The 19,086-nt window shown below is 37.3% G+C and overlaps 2 protein-coding genes across 2 annotated transcripts; both read right to left on the bottom strand.

Annotated features, from left to right (window-relative positions):
• Positions 1-162: 162 nt before the first annotated feature.
• Positions 163-3,982, bottom strand: LOC133325800 (serine-rich adhesin for platelets-like). The gene is made up of 3 exons (XM_061534520.1): positions 3,900-3,982; positions 1,682-3,843; positions 163-803 (listed from the first exon to the last, which is right to left on the bottom strand). The coding sequence occupies exons 1-3, from the start codon at positions 3,980-3,982 to the stop codon at positions 163-165; spliced, it is 2,886 nt and encodes a 961-aa protein (XP_061390504.1).
• A 4,675-nt stretch (positions 3,983-8,657) lies between these two features.
• Positions 8,658-15,362, bottom strand: LOC133325799 (mucin-2-like). Its single transcript, XM_061534519.1, has one exon. The coding sequence runs from the start codon at positions 15,360-15,362 to the stop codon at positions 8,658-8,660; it is 6,705 nt and encodes a 2,234-aa protein (XP_061390503.1).
• Positions 15,363-19,086: the final 3,724 nt, after the last annotated feature.

Genomic DNA, 19,086 nt, shown 5'->3' with positions numbered 1-19,086 from the left:
ACCTATCGATGGCTTAATTTTTTGCAAATTCACCCCGAAAAAAAATTTCTTTAAAATTGCATTCAATACCGATTACATTTATTATTTTAAGATTACTCCACTACATAAAAATAATAATTACGATTGGCCGTTATTACATATTCCGTTAATAGGGTTCACATGTTACATTTTATCATCCGACATTTCACATTCACCCATTATACATGCATTTACGAATTCATTCCAATAGGTATTGGAGGGACAAGTATTGATTACGAACTTTCCCTCACCATTACAATGTATATAATTCCTACAGTTATTGGGATCGGGTAAAAATATACCGCCAGCCTCGGAGCATATTAATTCGGGTGCTGATTTTCCGCTAAGATTTGGTCTCATAACATTTTTTGAAGATTTGCTCTCTTTAATTGCAGTGGGCACCATGTCATCTCCCTCGATTTGTGGTATTTCATCCGAGTTCAATTTGCGGGAAATAAATTGGAAATCAGCTTCTGTGGAAGGTTCCGATGTAAAATTGTAAGCTGTTTCCGATATGTTGCCAGTTTGAGTATAATATACCTCTTCCGCATTGTATTCAGTTTGATAATCGGGTACTGAATTGTAGGTATTTGCTCCTGTAGAGTTATTCGGTCTTTGAGTTGTCGATGTAAAATTGTAAGCTGTTTCCGAGCTGTTGCCGATTTGAGTAACATTTACCTCTTCCGCTTTGTATTTAGTTTGATAATCGGGTACTGAATTGTTGGTATTTGCTCCCGTTGAGTTATTCCGATCTGTTGCATGTGAATTGTTATCGGTTAAGGGATCTGATTTCGTGGTATCAGAATATTCATTTTGAGAATCTGTTACAGCTTTTGCGGGAAAATGTCTTCCCGCAATTGAGGCCAATTGTTTGCCATTTGGCAAATGGTGCCAAAATAAGCAGAACGGTCTACGTTTTGAATCCCAAAACTGTCACCAATACTACGAATGCCAGGATGAGGAAATATTCTTGAAGTCCTGTCAATTCAATGAATATTACGATAAGGCAAAGGGTAATTGTGTCCCCGGATTTTGTACAACGGACGATGGAACTGTATTGGAACGTGAACCGATCTGTACAACTACCATGGAAGGTGTAAAAATGGCCCATCCTAAGTGCTATAAATATTATGTATGCCTTAATAAGATAGCCTATGAAAGTCAGTGTCCCACGGGTTATTATTTCAATGCCACCTCCAAGAAATGTATTATCGATACCAATGAAACCTGTAAAGATTCTTGAAAAAATCTACAAAAAATATTTTTTAAAAAATTAAAAAAAATACCTTTAAAATATCAACAAATTGCACTTCAAAAAAATCAAAATAAAAAATATTCAGCTTGAAAAAATAATTTTTAAAAAATCCACGACCTATCGATGGCTTAATTTTTTGCAAATTCACCCCGAAAAAAAATTTCTTTAAAATTGCATTCAATACCGATTACATTTATTATTTTAAGATTACTCCACTACATAAAAATAATAATTACGATTGGCCGTTATTACATATTCCGTTAATAGGGTTCACATGTTACATTTTATCATCCGACATTTCACATTCACCCATTATACATGCATTTACGAATTCATTCCAATAGGTATTGGAGGGACAAGTATTGATTACGAACTTTCCCTCACCATTACAATGTATATAATTCCTACAGTTATTGGGATCGGGTAAAAATATACCGCCAGCCTCGGAGCATATTAATTCGGGTGCTGATTTTCCGCTAAGATTTGGTCTCATAACATTTTTTGAAGATTTGCTCTCTTTAATTGCAGTGGGCACCATGTCATCTCCCTCGATTTGTGGTATTTCATCCGAGTTCAATTTGCGGGAAATAAATTGGAAATCAGCTTCTGTGGAAGGTTCCGATGTAAAATTGTAAGCTGTTTCCGATATGTTGCCAGTTTGAGTATAATATACCTCTTCCGCATTGTATTCAGTTTGATAATCGGGTACTGAATTGTAGGTATTTGCTCCTGTAGAGTTATTCGGTCTTTGAGTTGTCGATGTAAAATTGTAAGCTGTTTCCGAGCTGTTGCCGATTTGAGTAACATTTACCTCTTCCGCTTTGTATTTAGTTTGATAATCGGGTACTGAATTGTTGGTATTTGCTCCCGTTGAGTTATTCCGATCTGTTGCATGTGAATTGTTATCGGTTAAGGGATCTGATTTCGTGGTATCAGAATATTCATTTTGAGAATCTGTTACAGCTTCTGTGGAATTTGGAGATTGATATTCGATACCTCCTGTAGAGTTATTCCGATCTGTTGCATGTGAATTGTTATCGGTTAAGGGATCTGATTTCGTGGTATCTGAAGTTTGATTTTGAGAATCTGTTACAACTTCCGTGGAATTTGGAGATTGATATTCGATATCATTTGTTGTTTTTTCACTTTCAGAATCGGCTACTTCTGCTTCTGCTTCCGCTGAGCCTAAAGTTGCAGTTACCGAATTATTGGTAGTTGTTCCTAAAGAGTTATTCGCTTCAGTTAAATATATACCGCTATCGGTTTGTTTCGAAGTATCAATTTGGGAATCGGTTACAGCTTCTGCTGGAAAATCGGTTGCTTCTTTCCCTACGGTTTTCGAATTATGGGTTATTGCTTCTGTGGAGTTATCCGGTTCTGTTGAATGAGAATTGCTATCGGTTTGCGAATCCTCTTTCGCAGTATCAGAAGGTTTGTATCCGTGATTGAGTGTTGTTTCCGAATTCATGACAGTTTGGGAATCAGTTACAGCTACTGTGGAATTTGCGGATTCCTTTTGAGAATCGGTTACTTCTGTTTCTGTGTAGTCTGAAGATCCAGTTACCGAACTATAGGTAGTTATTCTTTGGGAGTTACTCTGCTCAGTTAAATGAGAATCGCTTTCGGAATTCTTCTCAGTTTGCAAATTAGTCACCGCTTCCGTAGAATTTGTCATTTCCGATTCAAGATTTTCAGGTGTTGTAACCGAATTGTTGGCTGAAGTTTCTGAAAAGTTATTCGTCTCCGTGGTATTTGAAGGTTCGGATACCGTAGTTCCTAAAGAGGTTTCGTTTGTTGGAGTTGGAGAATATTTATCACCTAAATTCTGAATTGTAGTTGCGGAATTCGTCTCAGTTTGCAAATCAGTCAATGGTTCCGTGGAATTTGTCGATTCGTAGACGGGATTTTCAGGTGTTGTTGCTTCCGTGATTGTATAGTCCGAACTGTTGGTAGTCGTTTCAGAAAAGTTGTTCGCCTCCGTGGTATTTGAAGATTCGGGTTCTTTTTTAATTCCTAAGAAAATTTCGGTTGTTGTGGTTGGAGATCCATGATCTGAATTTTGTGTTGTAGAATCGGAATTCTTGTCAGTTGGAAAATCTGTTATCGATTTCGTGGAATTTGTCGTTCCCGATGCGAGATTTTCAGGTGTTGTTGCTTCCGTTTCTGTGATCTCACTGGTGCTTTCTTGCTCCGATTGTTCCCTAGAGGTTTCAAACGATGTCACGGTACTCTCGATATTACCTTCAGTGGTAGTTTCCAAAGTATTTCCCGTAGTTTGAGAAGATGGATCTTCCTGATGTTGGGTTGAATCAGTTGTAGAGTTAGTTGCTGATTCTGTGGTATCACTGTTGCTTCCTTGCTCCGATTGTTCCGTAGTGGTTTCAAACGATGTCACGGTACTATCGGTATTCTTTTCGGTGGTAGTCTCCAAAGTATTTCCGGTAGTATGCGAAGTTTCATCTCCCTGACTTTGGGTTGAATCAGTTGTATAGTTAGTTGATGATTCTGTGGTCTCACTGGTGCTTTCTTGCTCCGATGTTTCCGTAGTGGTTTCAAACGATGTCACGGTACTCTCGGTATTATTTTCGGTGGTTGTCACCAAAGGTCAAAGGTCAGTCATGCCTACCTATTAGTACCAGCACCACTACCACCGAAATGCCAACCACCTCGTCCACTTCCACCACACCATCGAACAATAGGTGTAGGCATGAACCAGATGATACCCTGTTACCCTATGAGCCAAATTGTGCGCTGTAGATTGTTTGTTATAATAATACAGAATATTTAGGTGGATGTAAGAAGGGACAATATTTTGATGTCCTAAAAGGGATGTGTAGTTCAGAAGGTAATTCTCAGTCATGCCTTTATGGTAGTACCACCGAAATGCCAATCACCTCGACCACTACCTCCACCACAACTACCATTACACCAAACCAACTGCCAACTACCAACCTCTACTAGCAGCACCACCACCACTCCAGCAAATATTTGTGCAGATTTATCCACTGGATCCACCATTACCTACCCTGCAGATTGTTCCAAATATTATATGTGTTTAAATGGTAATCCAGTATTGGTTTCTTGTATGCCCAATACCTATTATAATCCCGCAAGTGCTCAGTGTGGCACCTCTTCGCCAACACAGTGTCGGGAAGGTTTGCCAACCCCAGAATGCAGAATGTTTGGCAAATTCCATATATGATCCAATATCGGAGACCTGTAAGACGGAGGATAATGGTTTTATACCCATGCCTGAATGCACATCGATACCATATGGTCAAGGTTTTGACAGAAGGAAATTCACAATTTTTCAATGTTAAAAGTTTTCATCGGATGTCTGATCAAATCCTCAAAGATATAGGCAGAAATATTCACGCACTTAAAATTTCACATTTGTCGGTAGTTTTGAGTAATCATTTTATATTGGCCATAACTTTTGAACTACTCGATATATTGAACCCGTTGAACTTGACATTGCAAGAGGAAGATCTCTACTTTAAATAGAATCTAGTTGTATTCATATATCAGATGAAATACTCAAGATATCGTGGAATATATACAAGTGCTTGAAATTCTCAAATGTGAAGTAATTTTTGGTAATCACTTTCAACAGATCATAACTTCTGAAGTAGTCGGTATATTAAACTAAAGTATTTTATTTTTGAAAGAAGGTAATCCTCACTTTTAATTATTAGTAAGTTTTATATCGATATCTCTCTAATTACCAAAAAATTCGGCAAAACTTTACATATACCTAAATTTTCAAAATTTCGGGTATTTTTTTAAGTAATCATTTTATGTTGACCATAACTTTTGAACTACTCGGTACATTGAACCAGTTGAAGTTAGCATTGACAGAGGGAGGTATCTACTTCAAATAGAATCCAGTTGAATTCAAATATCTAATGAAATACCCAAGATATCGTGGAATATATACAGGTGCCTGAAATTGTCAAAGTTGAAGTAATTTTTGGTAATCACTTTCTATACTACATAACTTTTGAAGTACTCGGTATATTAAATTAAAAGCATTTATTTTTGAAAGATGAATCTCCCTATATTGAACTAATTTAACGTTTTATTCCGATATCTATCCAATTACCAAAGAAATCGGCAAATCTATTTATGTATTTAAATTTTCAAAAATTTTGATATTTTTGAATAATCACTTTTGACATACCATAACTTTTAATGTAGTAGGTATATGGAACTAAAATAACTGGTTATTTGAAAGAATAGAGTCTATACTTTAAATAAAATCAGGTTGTGTTCATATAGCTCATCAAATACCCAAGATATCAGAAAACAGATACATGTGCTCGAAATCGTCAAATGTTAAGTAATTTTAGGTAACCACTTTCTACAGACCATAACTTTCGAAGTAATCGGTATATTGTACTGAAATAAATGGTTTTTAACAGAGAGAGATCCAAACATCACATAAGGAAAACTTTTATTGGAATATCTGATCAAAACCCCAAAGATATCGGCAAAAATATGCACGTACTTAAATTTTCAAAATTTTGGATATTTTTGAGTAATCACTTTATATTGACCATAATATAAGCAGTAGTGGGTATAATGAACTAAAATAACCTGATTTTGAAAGAAGGGAGTCTATGCTTTAAACGAAACCAAGATTTGTTTACATTGCTCATCAAATAACCAAGATATCGGAAAATATATAGAAGTGCTTGAAATTATCCAGTTTTATGAAAATTTAAGTAACCAATTTCAACAGATCATAACTATCGAAGTAGTTGGTATATTGTACTCAAATAACATTCGTTTGAAAGATGGAGATTCACACTTTTATTTACTGCAAGTTATTTTGCGATATCTGACTAAATCCACAAAGATATCGGCAAAAATATAAATGTACTAGAATGTTCTAAATTCTGTATAATTATGGGTAATCACTTTCTACAGACCAAAACATTGGAAGTACTCGGTACAATGAACTAAAATAACTGGATTTTGAAAGAAGAGAGTCTATGTTTTAAATAAGAATCAGATTTGTTTATATTGCCCATCAAATAACCAAGATATCGGAAACTATAAAGAAGTGCTTGAAATTATCCAGTTTTATGAAAATTTAAGTAACCAATTTCAACAGACCATAACTTTGGAAGTAGTTGATATTTTGTACTCAAATAACATTCGTTTGAAAGATGGGAATTCAGGTTTTAAACTATTAGTAGTTACATTCTGATATCTGACAAAATCCATAAAGATAATGGCAAAAATATACATGTACTTAAATTTTCAACATTTTGAATATTTTTGAGTAATCACTTAATTTCGACCATAACTTCCAAAGTACTCGGTGTATGGAACCATTATTGATTGGATTTAAAGGAAGGGAGTCTATACTTTAAATGGAACCTAGTTGTGCTAGTATTGCTTAACAAATACCCGAGATTTTGCGGGATAAATACGAGTGCTTTAAATTTTTAAAATTTAAGTAATCGTAGGTAATCACTTTCTGAAGACCATACAATGCGAAGTAGTCGGTGCAATGAACTAAAATAACTTGATTTTAAAAGATGGAAGTCTAAGCTTTCAGATCAAATTCAGATGCGTTAATATATCTGATGAAATATCCAAGATATCTGCATATATATACAAGTGCTTGAAATTATGTAGTTTTAAGAAAATTTAGGTAATCACTTTCTACAGACCATAGTAGTCAAAGTAGTCGGTATATTGAACTAAAATAAAAAAATTAAAGAGGAAGATTCAGATTTATAATTATTGAAAGTTCTAATTTGATATCCGACTAAATCCACGCCTTATGGTAGCTTCAAAAGTTATTTTTTAATAAATCCACGCCTTATGTTCGGCTTAAAAAATATTTTTTAAAAATTCCATGACTTTGGGATCTTTTAAAAATATTTTCTTTTTATTCCTCGCTTTATTGTGGCTTTGAGCCACTGTAGCAAATTGCAAAATATTTGCCAAAAATTAAAAACATTATCTCCTGACTGCAAATTAATTATCTGTAACAGAATTGAGATATCGAATATTGTCTGCTTTTTCGCAGAAAATTAAAACACCCCCTCAATCTTTGGAGACCTATAAAACCTAGTGCCAAATCGATGTTTCAAATCAGTCGAAAACCAAAATCACAAAATGTTGGGAATAAAATATCTGCAGCTTGTAGTCTTCTTTCTTGTATTTTGCACTGCTGTATTAGGTGACTCAAATGAGCAGCAGACTGGAGAATCGGATTCAAATGGTATAGAAGGTGAAATCGATTCAAATGTGTCAGAGGACAATGAAGATAATAGTACTCCGATAAAACCGGCTGTCATACCTAACTACAAGGAACTTGCCGAGGTAAATGGTTGAATATTTTGTTAAATTGAAAAAAATATATATTTTTTTTTCTGAAAACCAACCTTCCCACAGCTTTGTGAAAATACCCAAAAAGACATCATCCCCTACCCTCAAGATTCGCAGCATTTTGTGGTGTGTCTTGTTGATCCACCCTATTATGGTGATTGTGGAGATGGCATGTGCTTCGATAGAGCTTTTGAAGTATGTAGAGTCTGCCCGCCCACACCGACAATTTGCAATGGCAAGCCAACGCTGGAGAAAGTTCCGCTGGATTGTCAAACCTATTATATTTGCATGGCCCAGCCCCTGGCCATAGAGTGTCCGGCAAATCAACATTATTCCAGCGACAAGGGAAAATGTCTTCCCGCAATTGAGGCCAATTGTTTGCCATTTGGCAAATGGTGCCAAAATAAGCAGAACGGTCTACGTTTTGAATCTCACAACTGTCACCAATACTACGAATGCCAGGATGAAGAAATATTCTTGAAATCCTGTCAATTCAATGAATATTACGATAAGGCAAAGGGTATTTGTGTTCCCGGATTTTGTACAACGGACGATGGAAATGTTTTGGAACGTGAACCGGTATGTACGACTGCCATGGAAGGTGTAAAAATGGCCCATCCTAAGTGCTATAAATATTATGTCTGCCTTAATAAGATAGCCTATGAAGGTCAGTGTCCCACGGGTTATTATTTCAATGCCACCTCCAAGAAATGTATTATCGATACCAATGAAACCTGTAAAGATTCTTGAAAAAATCTACAAAAAATATTTTTTAAAAAATTAAAAAAAATACCTTTAAAATATCAACAAATTGCACTTCAAAAAAATCAAAATAAAAAATATTCAGCTTGAAAAAATAATTTTTAAAAAATCCACGACCTATTGATGGCTTCATTTTTTTCAAATTCACCCCGAAAAATAATTTCTTTCAAATTGCATTCAATACCGATTATTTTTATTATTTTTAGATTACTCCACTGCATACAAAAAATAATCACGTCTGACCGTTTTTACACATTCCGTTAATAGGGATCACATGTTACATTTGATCATCCGACATTTCACATTCACCCATTATACATGCATTTACGAATTCATTCCAATAGGTATTGGCGGGACAAGTATTGATTACGAACTTTCCCTCACCATTACATTGTATATAATTCCTACAGTTATTGGGATCGGGTAAAAATATACCGCTAGCCTCGGAACATATTAATTCGGGTGCTGATTTTCCGCTAAGATTTGGTCTCATTACATTTTTTGAAGATTTGCCCTCTTTAATTGCAGTGGGCACCATGTCATCTCCCTCGATTTGTGGTATTTCATCCGAGTTCAATTTGCGGGAAATAATTTGGAAATCAGCTTCTGTGGAAGGTTCCGATGTAAAATTGTAAGCTGTTTCCGAGCTGTTGCCGGTTTGAGTATAATATACCTCTTCCGCATTGTATACAGTTTGATAATCGGGTACTGAATTGTTGGTATTTGCTCCTGTAGAGTTATTCGGTCTTTGAGTTGCCGATGTAAAATTGTCAGCTATTTCCGATCTGTTGCCGATTTGAGTAACATTTACCTCTTCCGTATTGTATTCAGTATGATAATCGGGTACTGAATTGTTGGTATTTGCTCCTGTTGAGTTATTCCGATCTGTTGCATGTGAATTGCTATCGGTTAAGAAATATGATTTCGTCGTATCTGAAGATTCATTTTGAGAATCTGTTACAGCTTCTGTGGAATTTGGAGATTGATATTCGATACCTCCTGTAGAGTTATTCCAATCTGTTGCATGTGAATTGTTATCGGTTAAGGGATCTGATTTCGTGGTATCTGAAGTTTGATTTTGAGAATCTGTTACAACTTCCGTGGAATTTGGAGATTGATATTCGATATCATTTGTTGCTTTTTCACTTTCAGAATCGGCTACTTCTGCTTCCGCTGAGCCTAAAGTTGCAGTTACCGAATTATTGGTAGTTGTTCCTAAAGAGTTATTCGCTTCAGTTAAATATATATCGCTATCGGTTTGTTTCGAAGTATCAATTTGGGAATCGGTTACAGCTTCTGCTGGAGAATCGGTTACTTCTGTCCCTACGGTTTTCGAATTATGGGTTATTGCTTCTGTGGAGTTATCCGGTTCTGTTGAATGAGAATTGCTATCGGTTTGCGAATCCTCTTTCGCAGTATCAGAAGGTTTGTATACGTGATTGAGTGTTGTTTCCGAATTCATGACAGTTTGGGAATCAGTTACAGCTACTGTGGAATTTGCGGATTCCTTTTGAGAATCGGTTACTTCTGTTTCTGTGTAGTCTGAAGATCCAGTTACCGAACTATAGGTAGTTATTCTTTGGGAGTTACTCTGCTCAGTTAAATGAGAATCGCTTTCGGAATTCTTCTCAGTTTGCAAATTAGTCACCGCTTCCGTAGAATTTGTCATTTCCGATTCAATATTTTCAGGTGTTGTAACCGAATTGTTGGCTGAAGTTTCTGAAAAGTTATTTGTCTCCGTGGTATTTGAAGGTTCGGATACCGTAGTTCCTAAAGAGGTTTCGTTTGTTGGAGTTGGAGAATATTTATCACCTAAATTCTGAATTGTAGTTGCGGAATTCGTCTCAGTTTGCAAATCAGTCAATGGTTCCGTGGAATTTGTGGATTCGTAGACGGGATTTTCAGGTGTTGTTGCTTCCGTTATTGTATAGTCCGAACTGTTGGTAGTCGTTTCAGAAAAGTTGTTCGCCTCCGTGGTATTTGATGATTCGGGTTCTTTTTTAATTCCTAAGAAAATTTCGGTTGTTGTGGTTGGAGGAGAAGATCCATGATCTGAATTTTGTGTTGTAGAATCGGAATTCTTGTCAGTTGGAAAATCTGTTATCGATTCCGTGGAATTTGTCGTTCCCGATGCGAGATTTTCAGGTGTTGTTGCTTCCGTTTCTGTGATCTCACTGGTGCTTTCTTGCTCCGATTGTTCCCTAGAGGTTTCAAACGATGTCACGGTACTCTCGATATTATCTTCAGTGGTAGTTTCCAAAGTATTTCCCGTAGTTTGAGAAGATGGATCTTCCTGATGTTGGGTTGAATCAGTTGTAGAGTTAGTTGCTGATTCTGTGGTATCACTGTTGCTTCCTTGCTCCGATTGTTCCGTAGTGGTTTCAAACGATGTCACGGTACTCTCGGTATTCTTTTCGGTGGTAGTCTCCAAAGTATTTCCGGTAGTATGCGAAGTTTCATCTTCCTGACTTTGGGTTGAATCAGTTGTATAGTTAGTTGATGATTCTATGGTATCACTGGTGCTTCCTTGCTCCGATTGTTCCGTAGTGGTTTCAAACGATGTCACGGTACTATCGGTATTCTCATCAGTGGTAGTCTCCAAAGTATTTCCGGTAGTATGCGAAGTTTCATCTCCCTGACTTTGGGTTGAATCAGTTGTATAGTTAGTTGATGATTCTGTGGTATCACTGGTGCTTTCTTGCTCCGATGTTTCCGTAGTGGTTTCAAACGATGTCACGGTACTCTCGGTATTATTTTCGGTGGTTGTCACCAAAGGATTTCCAGTAGTATGGTTAGTTACTGATTCTGTAGTATCACTGGTGCTCCCTCGCTCCGATTTTTCCGTCGTGGTTTCAAACGATGTCACAGTACTCTCGGCATTCTTTTCGGTGGTAGTCTCCAAAGTATTTCCCGTAGATTGTAAAGATGGATCTTCCTGATGTTGGGTCGAATCACTAGGATAGTTAGTTACAGATTCTGTGGTATCACTAGTGCTTCCTTGCTCCGATTTTTCGGTAGTGGTTTCAAAAGATGTCACGGTACTCTCGGTATTCCCCGCAGTTGTAGTTTCCAAATTGTTTCCGGTAGTTTGCGAAGCTTCATCTCCCTGACTTTGGGTTGAATCACTTGTATAGCTAGTTACTGATTCTGTGGCATTGCTGGTGCTTCCTCGCTCTGATGTTTTCGTCACGGTACTCTCGGTATTCTTTTCGGTGGTTGTCTCCAAAGGATTTCCAGTAGTATGGTTAGTTAATGATTGTGTGGTATCACTGGTGCTTCCTTGCTCCGATTGTTCCGTAGTGGTTTCAAACGATGTCACGGTACTATCGGTATTTTCCTCAGTGGTAGTCTCCAAAGTATTTCCGGTAGTATGCGAAGTTTCATCACCCTGACTTTGGGTTGAATCAGTTGTATAGTTAGTTGATGATTCTGTGATATCACTGGTGCTTTCTTGATCCGATTGTTCCGTGGTGGTTTCAAACGATGTCGCGGTACTATCGGTATTCTCCTCAGCGGTAGTCTCCAAAGTATTTCCAGTAGTTTGCGAAGTTTCATCTCCCTGACTTAAGGTTGTTTCACTAGCATAGTTAGTTGTTGATTCTGTGGCATCGCTGGTGCTTCCTCGCTCCGATTTTTCAGTGGTGGTTTCAAACGATGTCACGGTACTCTCGGTATTCTCCGCAGTTGTAGTCTCCAAAGTGTTTCCCGTAGTTTCTGAAGATTCATCTCCCTGACTTTGGGTTGAATCACTTGTATAGTTAGTTGCTGACTCTGTGGTCTCACTGGTGCTTTCTTGCTCCGATGTTTCCGTAGTGGTTTCAAACAATGTAACGGTACTCCCGGTAGTCTCTTCAGTGGTAGTCTCCAAAGGATTTCCAGTAGTATGGTTAGTTACTGATTCCGTGGTATCACTGGTGCTTTCTTGCTCCGATTGTTCCGTAGTGGTTTCAAACGATGTCACGGTACTCTCTGTAGTCTCTTCTGTGGTAGTCTCTGAAGTATTTTCCGTAGTTTGTGAAGAGGGATCTTCATGATGTTGGGTTGTATCGCTAGGATAGTTAGTTACATATATTGTGGTCTCACTGGTGCTTTCTTGCTCCGATGTTTCCGTAGTGGTTTCAAATGATGTGACGGTACTCTCGGTATTCTTTTCGGTGCTTGTCTCCAAAGGATTTCCAGTAGTATGGTTAGTCACAGATTCTGTGGTATCACTTGTGCTTCCTTGCTCCGATTGTTCCGTCGTGGTTTCAAACGATGTCACGGTACTCTCGGTATTCTCCGCAGTTTTAGTTTCTAAATTATTTTCGGTAGTTTGCGAAGTTTCATCTCCCTGACTTTGGGTTGAATCACTTGTATAGTTAGTTACTGATTCTGTGGCATCGCTGGTGCTTCCTCGCTCCGATGTTTCCGTAGTGGTTTCAAACGATGTCACGGTACTCTCGGTATTCTTTTCGGTGGTAGTCTCCAAAGAATTTCCGGTAGTTTCTGAAGATTCATCTCCCTGACTTTGGGTTGAATCTGTTGTATAGTTAGTTGCTGATTCTGTGGTATCACTGGTGCTTCCTTGCTCCGATTGTTCCGTCGTGGTTTCAAACGATGTCGCGGTACTCTCGGTATTCTTTTCGGTGGTAGTCTCCAAAGAATTTCCGGTAGTTTGCGAAGTTTCATCTCCCTGACTTTGGGTTGAATCAGTTGTATAGTTAGTTACAGATTCTGTGGTATCACTGGTGCTTCCTTGCTCCGATTTCTCGGTAGTGGTTTCAAATGATGTCACGGTACTCTCGGTATTATCTTTAGTCGTTACTGTTGTCTGCTCTCTATTTGGATCCAGACCATTTGTGGTGGTTTCCAATGAGGAACTATTTTCACACGTACCTGGTTGACATTTCGCCTCATCTTTATTCCAATAGGTAAGGGGTGGACATGACAGAATAATTGGTATTCCATTGAAGCATTGAATAAAATTTCGACAATTATTGGGATCAGGGTGGAAGGAGATTTCATCGCCACAAAACTTGGGTGGCGTCGTTGTTGATTCCGGATCTAGGGTAGTGGTGGTTGAGATTTCCGATTGCGATGTCGTGGTGATATCGGTGGTATCCGTTACTGGTTTGGTCGTTTGAGGTTCATCAGTGGTTGTTGTGTTGTCAGATGCTTCAGTGGGTGTTGTGTTTACTGAAGTTGCTGTGGTTGTCTCGGTAGTTTCGGAATTTGTACTTGTCGTAGGAATTTCAGTAGCTTCCGTGGTTGTTGTTTCTCTCGAAGTCTCTGTGGTTGTCTCGGTAGTATCGGGTTTATTAGTTGTTGTGGTTGTCTCGGTATTTTCGGAATTTGTACTTGTCGTGGTAATCTCCGTAAATTCTGTAGTTGTCGTTTCTTTCGAAGTTTCTGTGGTTGTCTCGGTAGTATCGGGCTTATTAGTTGTTGTGGGTTTCTCCTCCGTGGTGGTTGTTTCTTTCGAAGTTTCTGTGGTTGTCTCGGTAGGTCCTTTAGTGGTGCTGGTAGTTTCCGACCCATCCACACATTCCAATTTCCTGCAATTACCTTTTCCACTATCCCAAACGAAGTGACCTGGACAGGATAGATTATAAATTCGATTATGCCAACATTGTTGGAAATTTTTCGTATTATTTGCAACACCATGGAACTGTTCGATACCAAAGCAATTGTTTGTTGTATTTTTCGTTACTTCGTTTGTTGCTGCCAAATATCGAAGGTTGCAATGTTCCAGAGAAGTGGTACACTTGGAAATATCCTGAGACCAATACAGATCACCACAAGTTTTTGGGAAATATCGCCCACTATCGCAACGGAAATAGTCATGACAGTTGTCAGGATCAGAATAATACACCTGATCATTGAGACATGTCATATTTCTGGACGTCATTACACTTAAGGACGTTGTTACACCATTTGTAGCATTCCCACACTTTCCTACGATACAGGCCTCCAGCGTTTCATTCCAATAGGTAAAGGGTAGACATTTTTTAATTGTTGCCACTCCATTGAGGCATTGTATATAATTCCGACAATTCTCCGGATCCGCATGATATGACAACTCTTTGCTAGGGCAAATCTTGGGGCTAGAAGTTGGTACGGCAGGACTTAGACAATGTTCTTCACCCACAATGCATGCCTGAATTTGTTGATGAAAATATAAATCCGCAGGACATTTTATTCTCTCGATTTCTCCTTCACGGCATTCCAAATAATATTGACAATCATGCGGATCGGCTTGAAGTTCGGCACAATCATCGCAAGGAGTGCTTGGGGTAGTTGTTGTGGTTTGAGAGATTTCAGTGGTTGTTGTATTGGCTTGTGCAGAGGTGGTGGAGTCTGTGGGTTCCGTGGTGGTTGTTTGGGTTGTTGGGGAAGTTGTGTTTGAAGTGGTCGAGGTGGGAGCGGAAGAAGAAGTTGAAGTCGGTATAGGAGTTGATGTTGTTTTGGTTGTGGGGTTTGAAGTCGTAGATGTCGTTACTGTACTGGAATTTCCACAATGCTCTGAGGAATGTATGCAACTTAACACCTCTTGATTCCAATAGGTTCCGAGAGGACAGGATAGCCGATAGGGTACACCATTTACACATTGAAGAAAATAGCGGCAATCTTCAATATCGGGATAATATATTTGACCATTAATGCAGATATTTGAAGCTGGAGGGTTAGAAGTTCCCTGGGTAGTACTTTTCGTTGTAGAGGAGCCTGTCACTGTAGAGGACCCTGTAGTAGAGCTTGTCGTGGAAGAACTTTCCGTTGAAGAAATTTCGGTGGTGGAGGTAGAGCTGGTAGTAGAACTTGTAGGTAATCCTGAGGAGGTGCTTGATGCACTACTACCATCTCCTTGTCCACAATGCTGCGATGTACGAATACAAGTTAAATAATACTGGCTCCAATAGGTTCCCGGAGCACATGGCTGCCTATAGGCCACACCATTACTGCATTGTAAAAAATAACGACAATCCCTGGGATCCGGATGATACATTTGACCCGTCAGGCATATTGAATTATCTACACCCTGAATTGATACCGCGAAATTTTGTACTCCACCTCGAACCGAAGTAAAGATAACTATCAACAGGATCACGATCAAGGATATGAAATTATTCATAATTTAAATAATTAATATTTTCCGATTCGATTCTTTCGATTTTGGTTCGCGATCTATCACTTCAATCCAACTCTTAGAAGAAAATTCCAACAAATACTTTTCCCTACCTTACGGTAGGTGGTATTTATTAACACCTGTCCGATGTGTGCATATTTCCTTATCTCTCTTTTTTTCAATTAGTGAAAAACTCTATACATTTGTATATTTGAATTAGATTCAGTTCAGTGGAGGTTTTTTTGTTGGGTTCTTTATTTGATGAAAGTACTGATAAAATAATTCAATTTGATACTTACATGATCGGCAGGCGGGCTTGGGCTTCTTGTTTTATTTGCAACTCACTCATCGTCTAGAGTGAAAATACGTTTTTTATTTACTTTTCTTCTTACATTGATTCACCAAATTTCTTGGGAAAAACTGCACTTAAGGGGAATACTAAAAATGTAGAAAAACATTCCGCGTAGCGTTTTATTGAAACTCTTCGAATATCTGAAATTGATAGCTGTAATAGAAGTGGAGAAGAAAAAAATCGATAAGTAGTCGGAATCAATAAAAATGGGATTTTTAAAAAGAGATTTTAAAACTAGGCCATTATGAGGGACAGTAGTTCATTTCAGCGGGATGGTGTAAAGGAAAAATATTTTCCTCATCAAATTCTAGTATGGGTTCCTGAACTTAAGGAATCGGTATATGTAATATATATACATGAAAAATCGTTTGGAATGTGAATATATATTATACATTTTTTATAAAGTGATTTTTTTTAATACAGTGTCCCCATTAGGACAAATTGGCCCTCAAAACTAAATTTTAGTTGGATGATGTCAATGAAAAAAATATTCCGCATAAAATTACACTAAGGGTTCCGGAACACAAAAGATCTGTAATAGGAGCGTGAACCCCAAAAAAATCGCTAAGAATTCGGATATAATTATGAAATTCTGTATTAAGAGGTTATCCGTGACTTATATCGGGATAGAGCCAAATTCACCCGGAAAACTTCATTATAGCGGGATTCTGTCAATGAAAAAAATATTCCGCATCAAATTACACTAAAGGTACCGGAACACAAAAAATCGGTAGCTGTAACATATACTCATGAAAAATTGTTAAGAATTTGGATAAAATTATGAAATTTCGCATAAAGGGGTTATCCATGACTTATTTCGCAATATAACCAAATTGATCCATAAAACTTTGTTATAGCGGGATGATGTCAATGCGAAAAATATTCTCCATCAAATTTTTACGGAACACAAAAAATCTGTATTAGTAAATATATCGATGAAAAGTCGGTAAGAATATGGATATATTAGATTTTTTCACTTAATGGCGTTTTTATGCCTTTTTAGCAATTGGATTAAATTAACCCGCAAAAATGCATTTTAGCGAGATAATGTCTATGGAAAATATATTCTCCATCAAATTTCAGTAAGGTCTCGGAACAGAAAACATCGGTAGCTTTAACATATACACCCGAAAAATCTATAAGAATTTTGATATAAATAAGAAATGTTGAATAAAGGGTTATTCATGACTTTTTTTCCTAATAGAACCGAATTGACCCATTAACTTCGTTATAGCGGGATGGTGCCAATGCGAAAAATATTCTCCACCAAATTTTACTACGGGCCTCGGAACACCAAAATTCTGTAGTTGTAATATATATTCATTAATAATCGGTACACATTTTGGGTTAAAATGAGAAAAAATTGTTAGTTGGAGTTTTTTTTAAGGTTTTGATATCTGGGCCAATGTGATCGGTAGTACTGCATTTTAGCGGGATGATGTCAATGCAAAAAATATACTTCATCAAATTTCACTTAGGGTCACGGAATACAAAAAATCGGTAGCTATAACATGGGCTCATACAAAATTCCGAAGAACTTGGATATAACAAAGACTTATTTTATTAGGGGCTGTTGTATGACTTATTTCGCAATAGAGCCAAATTGACCTGTAAAATTTCATTTTAGGGAGATGCTACCAAGGAAAAAGATATTCCTAATCAAATTTCACTATAGGCTTCCGAACACAAAAAATCGGTGTTTGCAATACATATTCATTAAAAATCGGTACACATTTTGGGTTAAAATGAAAACAATTTTGTTAGCTGGGGTTTTTATAAGATTTTTATATTTGGGCCAGATTGATAGGTAGTACTACATAGCGGATTGGTGTCAATGAAACAAATATTCTTCATCAAATTTCACTATAAGTCTCCGAATACAAAAAATCTGTAGCCAGAATATAAACCAATTAAAAATTACGAAGAACTTGGATATATATTCTTGGAGTGATGTTTTCATACATTTTTGCGAACTGAGCCAGATTACTTGGTAAGACTTCATTTCAGCGGGGTGATGTCAGTAGAACAAATATTCTCCATCAAATTTCAGTAAGGGTCACGGAACACATAAAATCTGTAGCTATAACATGGACCCATAAAAATTCCGAAGAAATTGAGTATAAATACGACATGTGTTATTTAGGAGTTTTCCATGCCTATTTTCCTAAGAGGACCATATTGACCAGCAATTCTGCATTTTAGCATTATGATGTAAATGGAAAAAACATTCTCCATCAAATTTTACTAAGAAATCCGGAACACAAAAAATCGGTAGCTATAACATAGGCTCATAAAAAATTCCCAAGAAATTGGGTATAAGTACGACATGCTTTATTATGACGTTTTTTTCCGTTACTTGGGCATATTGACCAGCAATACTCCATGTTAACGAATTGGGGTCAATGAAAATAATATTCTGCATCAAACTTCAGTAAGGGTCGCGGAGCACAAAATATCTGTAGCTCTAACAATGGCCCTGAAAAATTGCGAAGGAATTGGATGCAAGTACGATATGTTGTACTAAGGAGTTGTTCATACCTTTTTCCATAATAGGGTCATATTGACCCGCAACACTGCATTTTTGTATGAGGATGTCCATGGAAAATTCTCCATCAAATTTTACTAAGGGTCTCCGAACATAAAAAATCAGTAGCTGTAACATGGACCTATGAAAAATTGCGAAGAAATTGGATATAAATACGACATGTTTTATTAAGGAGTTTTCCATGCCTATTTTCTTAAGAGGGCCATTTGACCAGCAATTCTGAATTTTAGCGGAATGATGTCAATGGAAAATGTAATCCTCATAAAATTTCACTAAGGGTTCTGGAACAGAAAAAATCCGTAGCTATAACATGGGCTTATAAAAAATTGCGATGAAATTGGATATAAGTACGCCATGTGTTATTTAAAGGTTTTCCATGCCTATTTTCATAACGGGGCCATATTGGCGAGCAATGCTGCATCCTCATCAATCCTCATAAAATTTCACTAAGGGTTCTGGAACAGAAAAAATCCCTAGCTATAACATGGGCTTATAAAAAATGGCGATGAAATTGGATATAAGTACGACATGTGTTATTTAAAGGTTTTCCATACCTATTTTCGTAACAGGGTCATATTGTCCAGCAATGCTGCATTTTAGCGGGATGATGCCAGTGGAAAAACGAATCCTCATAAAATTTCACTATAAGTCTCGAAGCATAAGAAATCGGTTGCTATCATTTATATATCTAAAATATGGCCAACATA

The sequence above is a fragment of the Musca vetustissima genome, unplaced genomic scaffold, assembly GCF_032173495.1.
Source record: "Musca vetustissima isolate MV318-11 ecotype Yass unplaced genomic scaffold, APGP_CSIRO_Mvet_v1 utg825, whole genome shotgun sequence".
Taxonomy (NCBI): Eukaryota; Metazoa; Arthropoda; class Insecta; order Diptera; family Muscidae; genus Musca; species Musca vetustissima.
The sequence above is the reverse complement of the archived record's forward strand: the minus strand, read 5'-3'. Positions and strand labels throughout refer to the sequence as shown.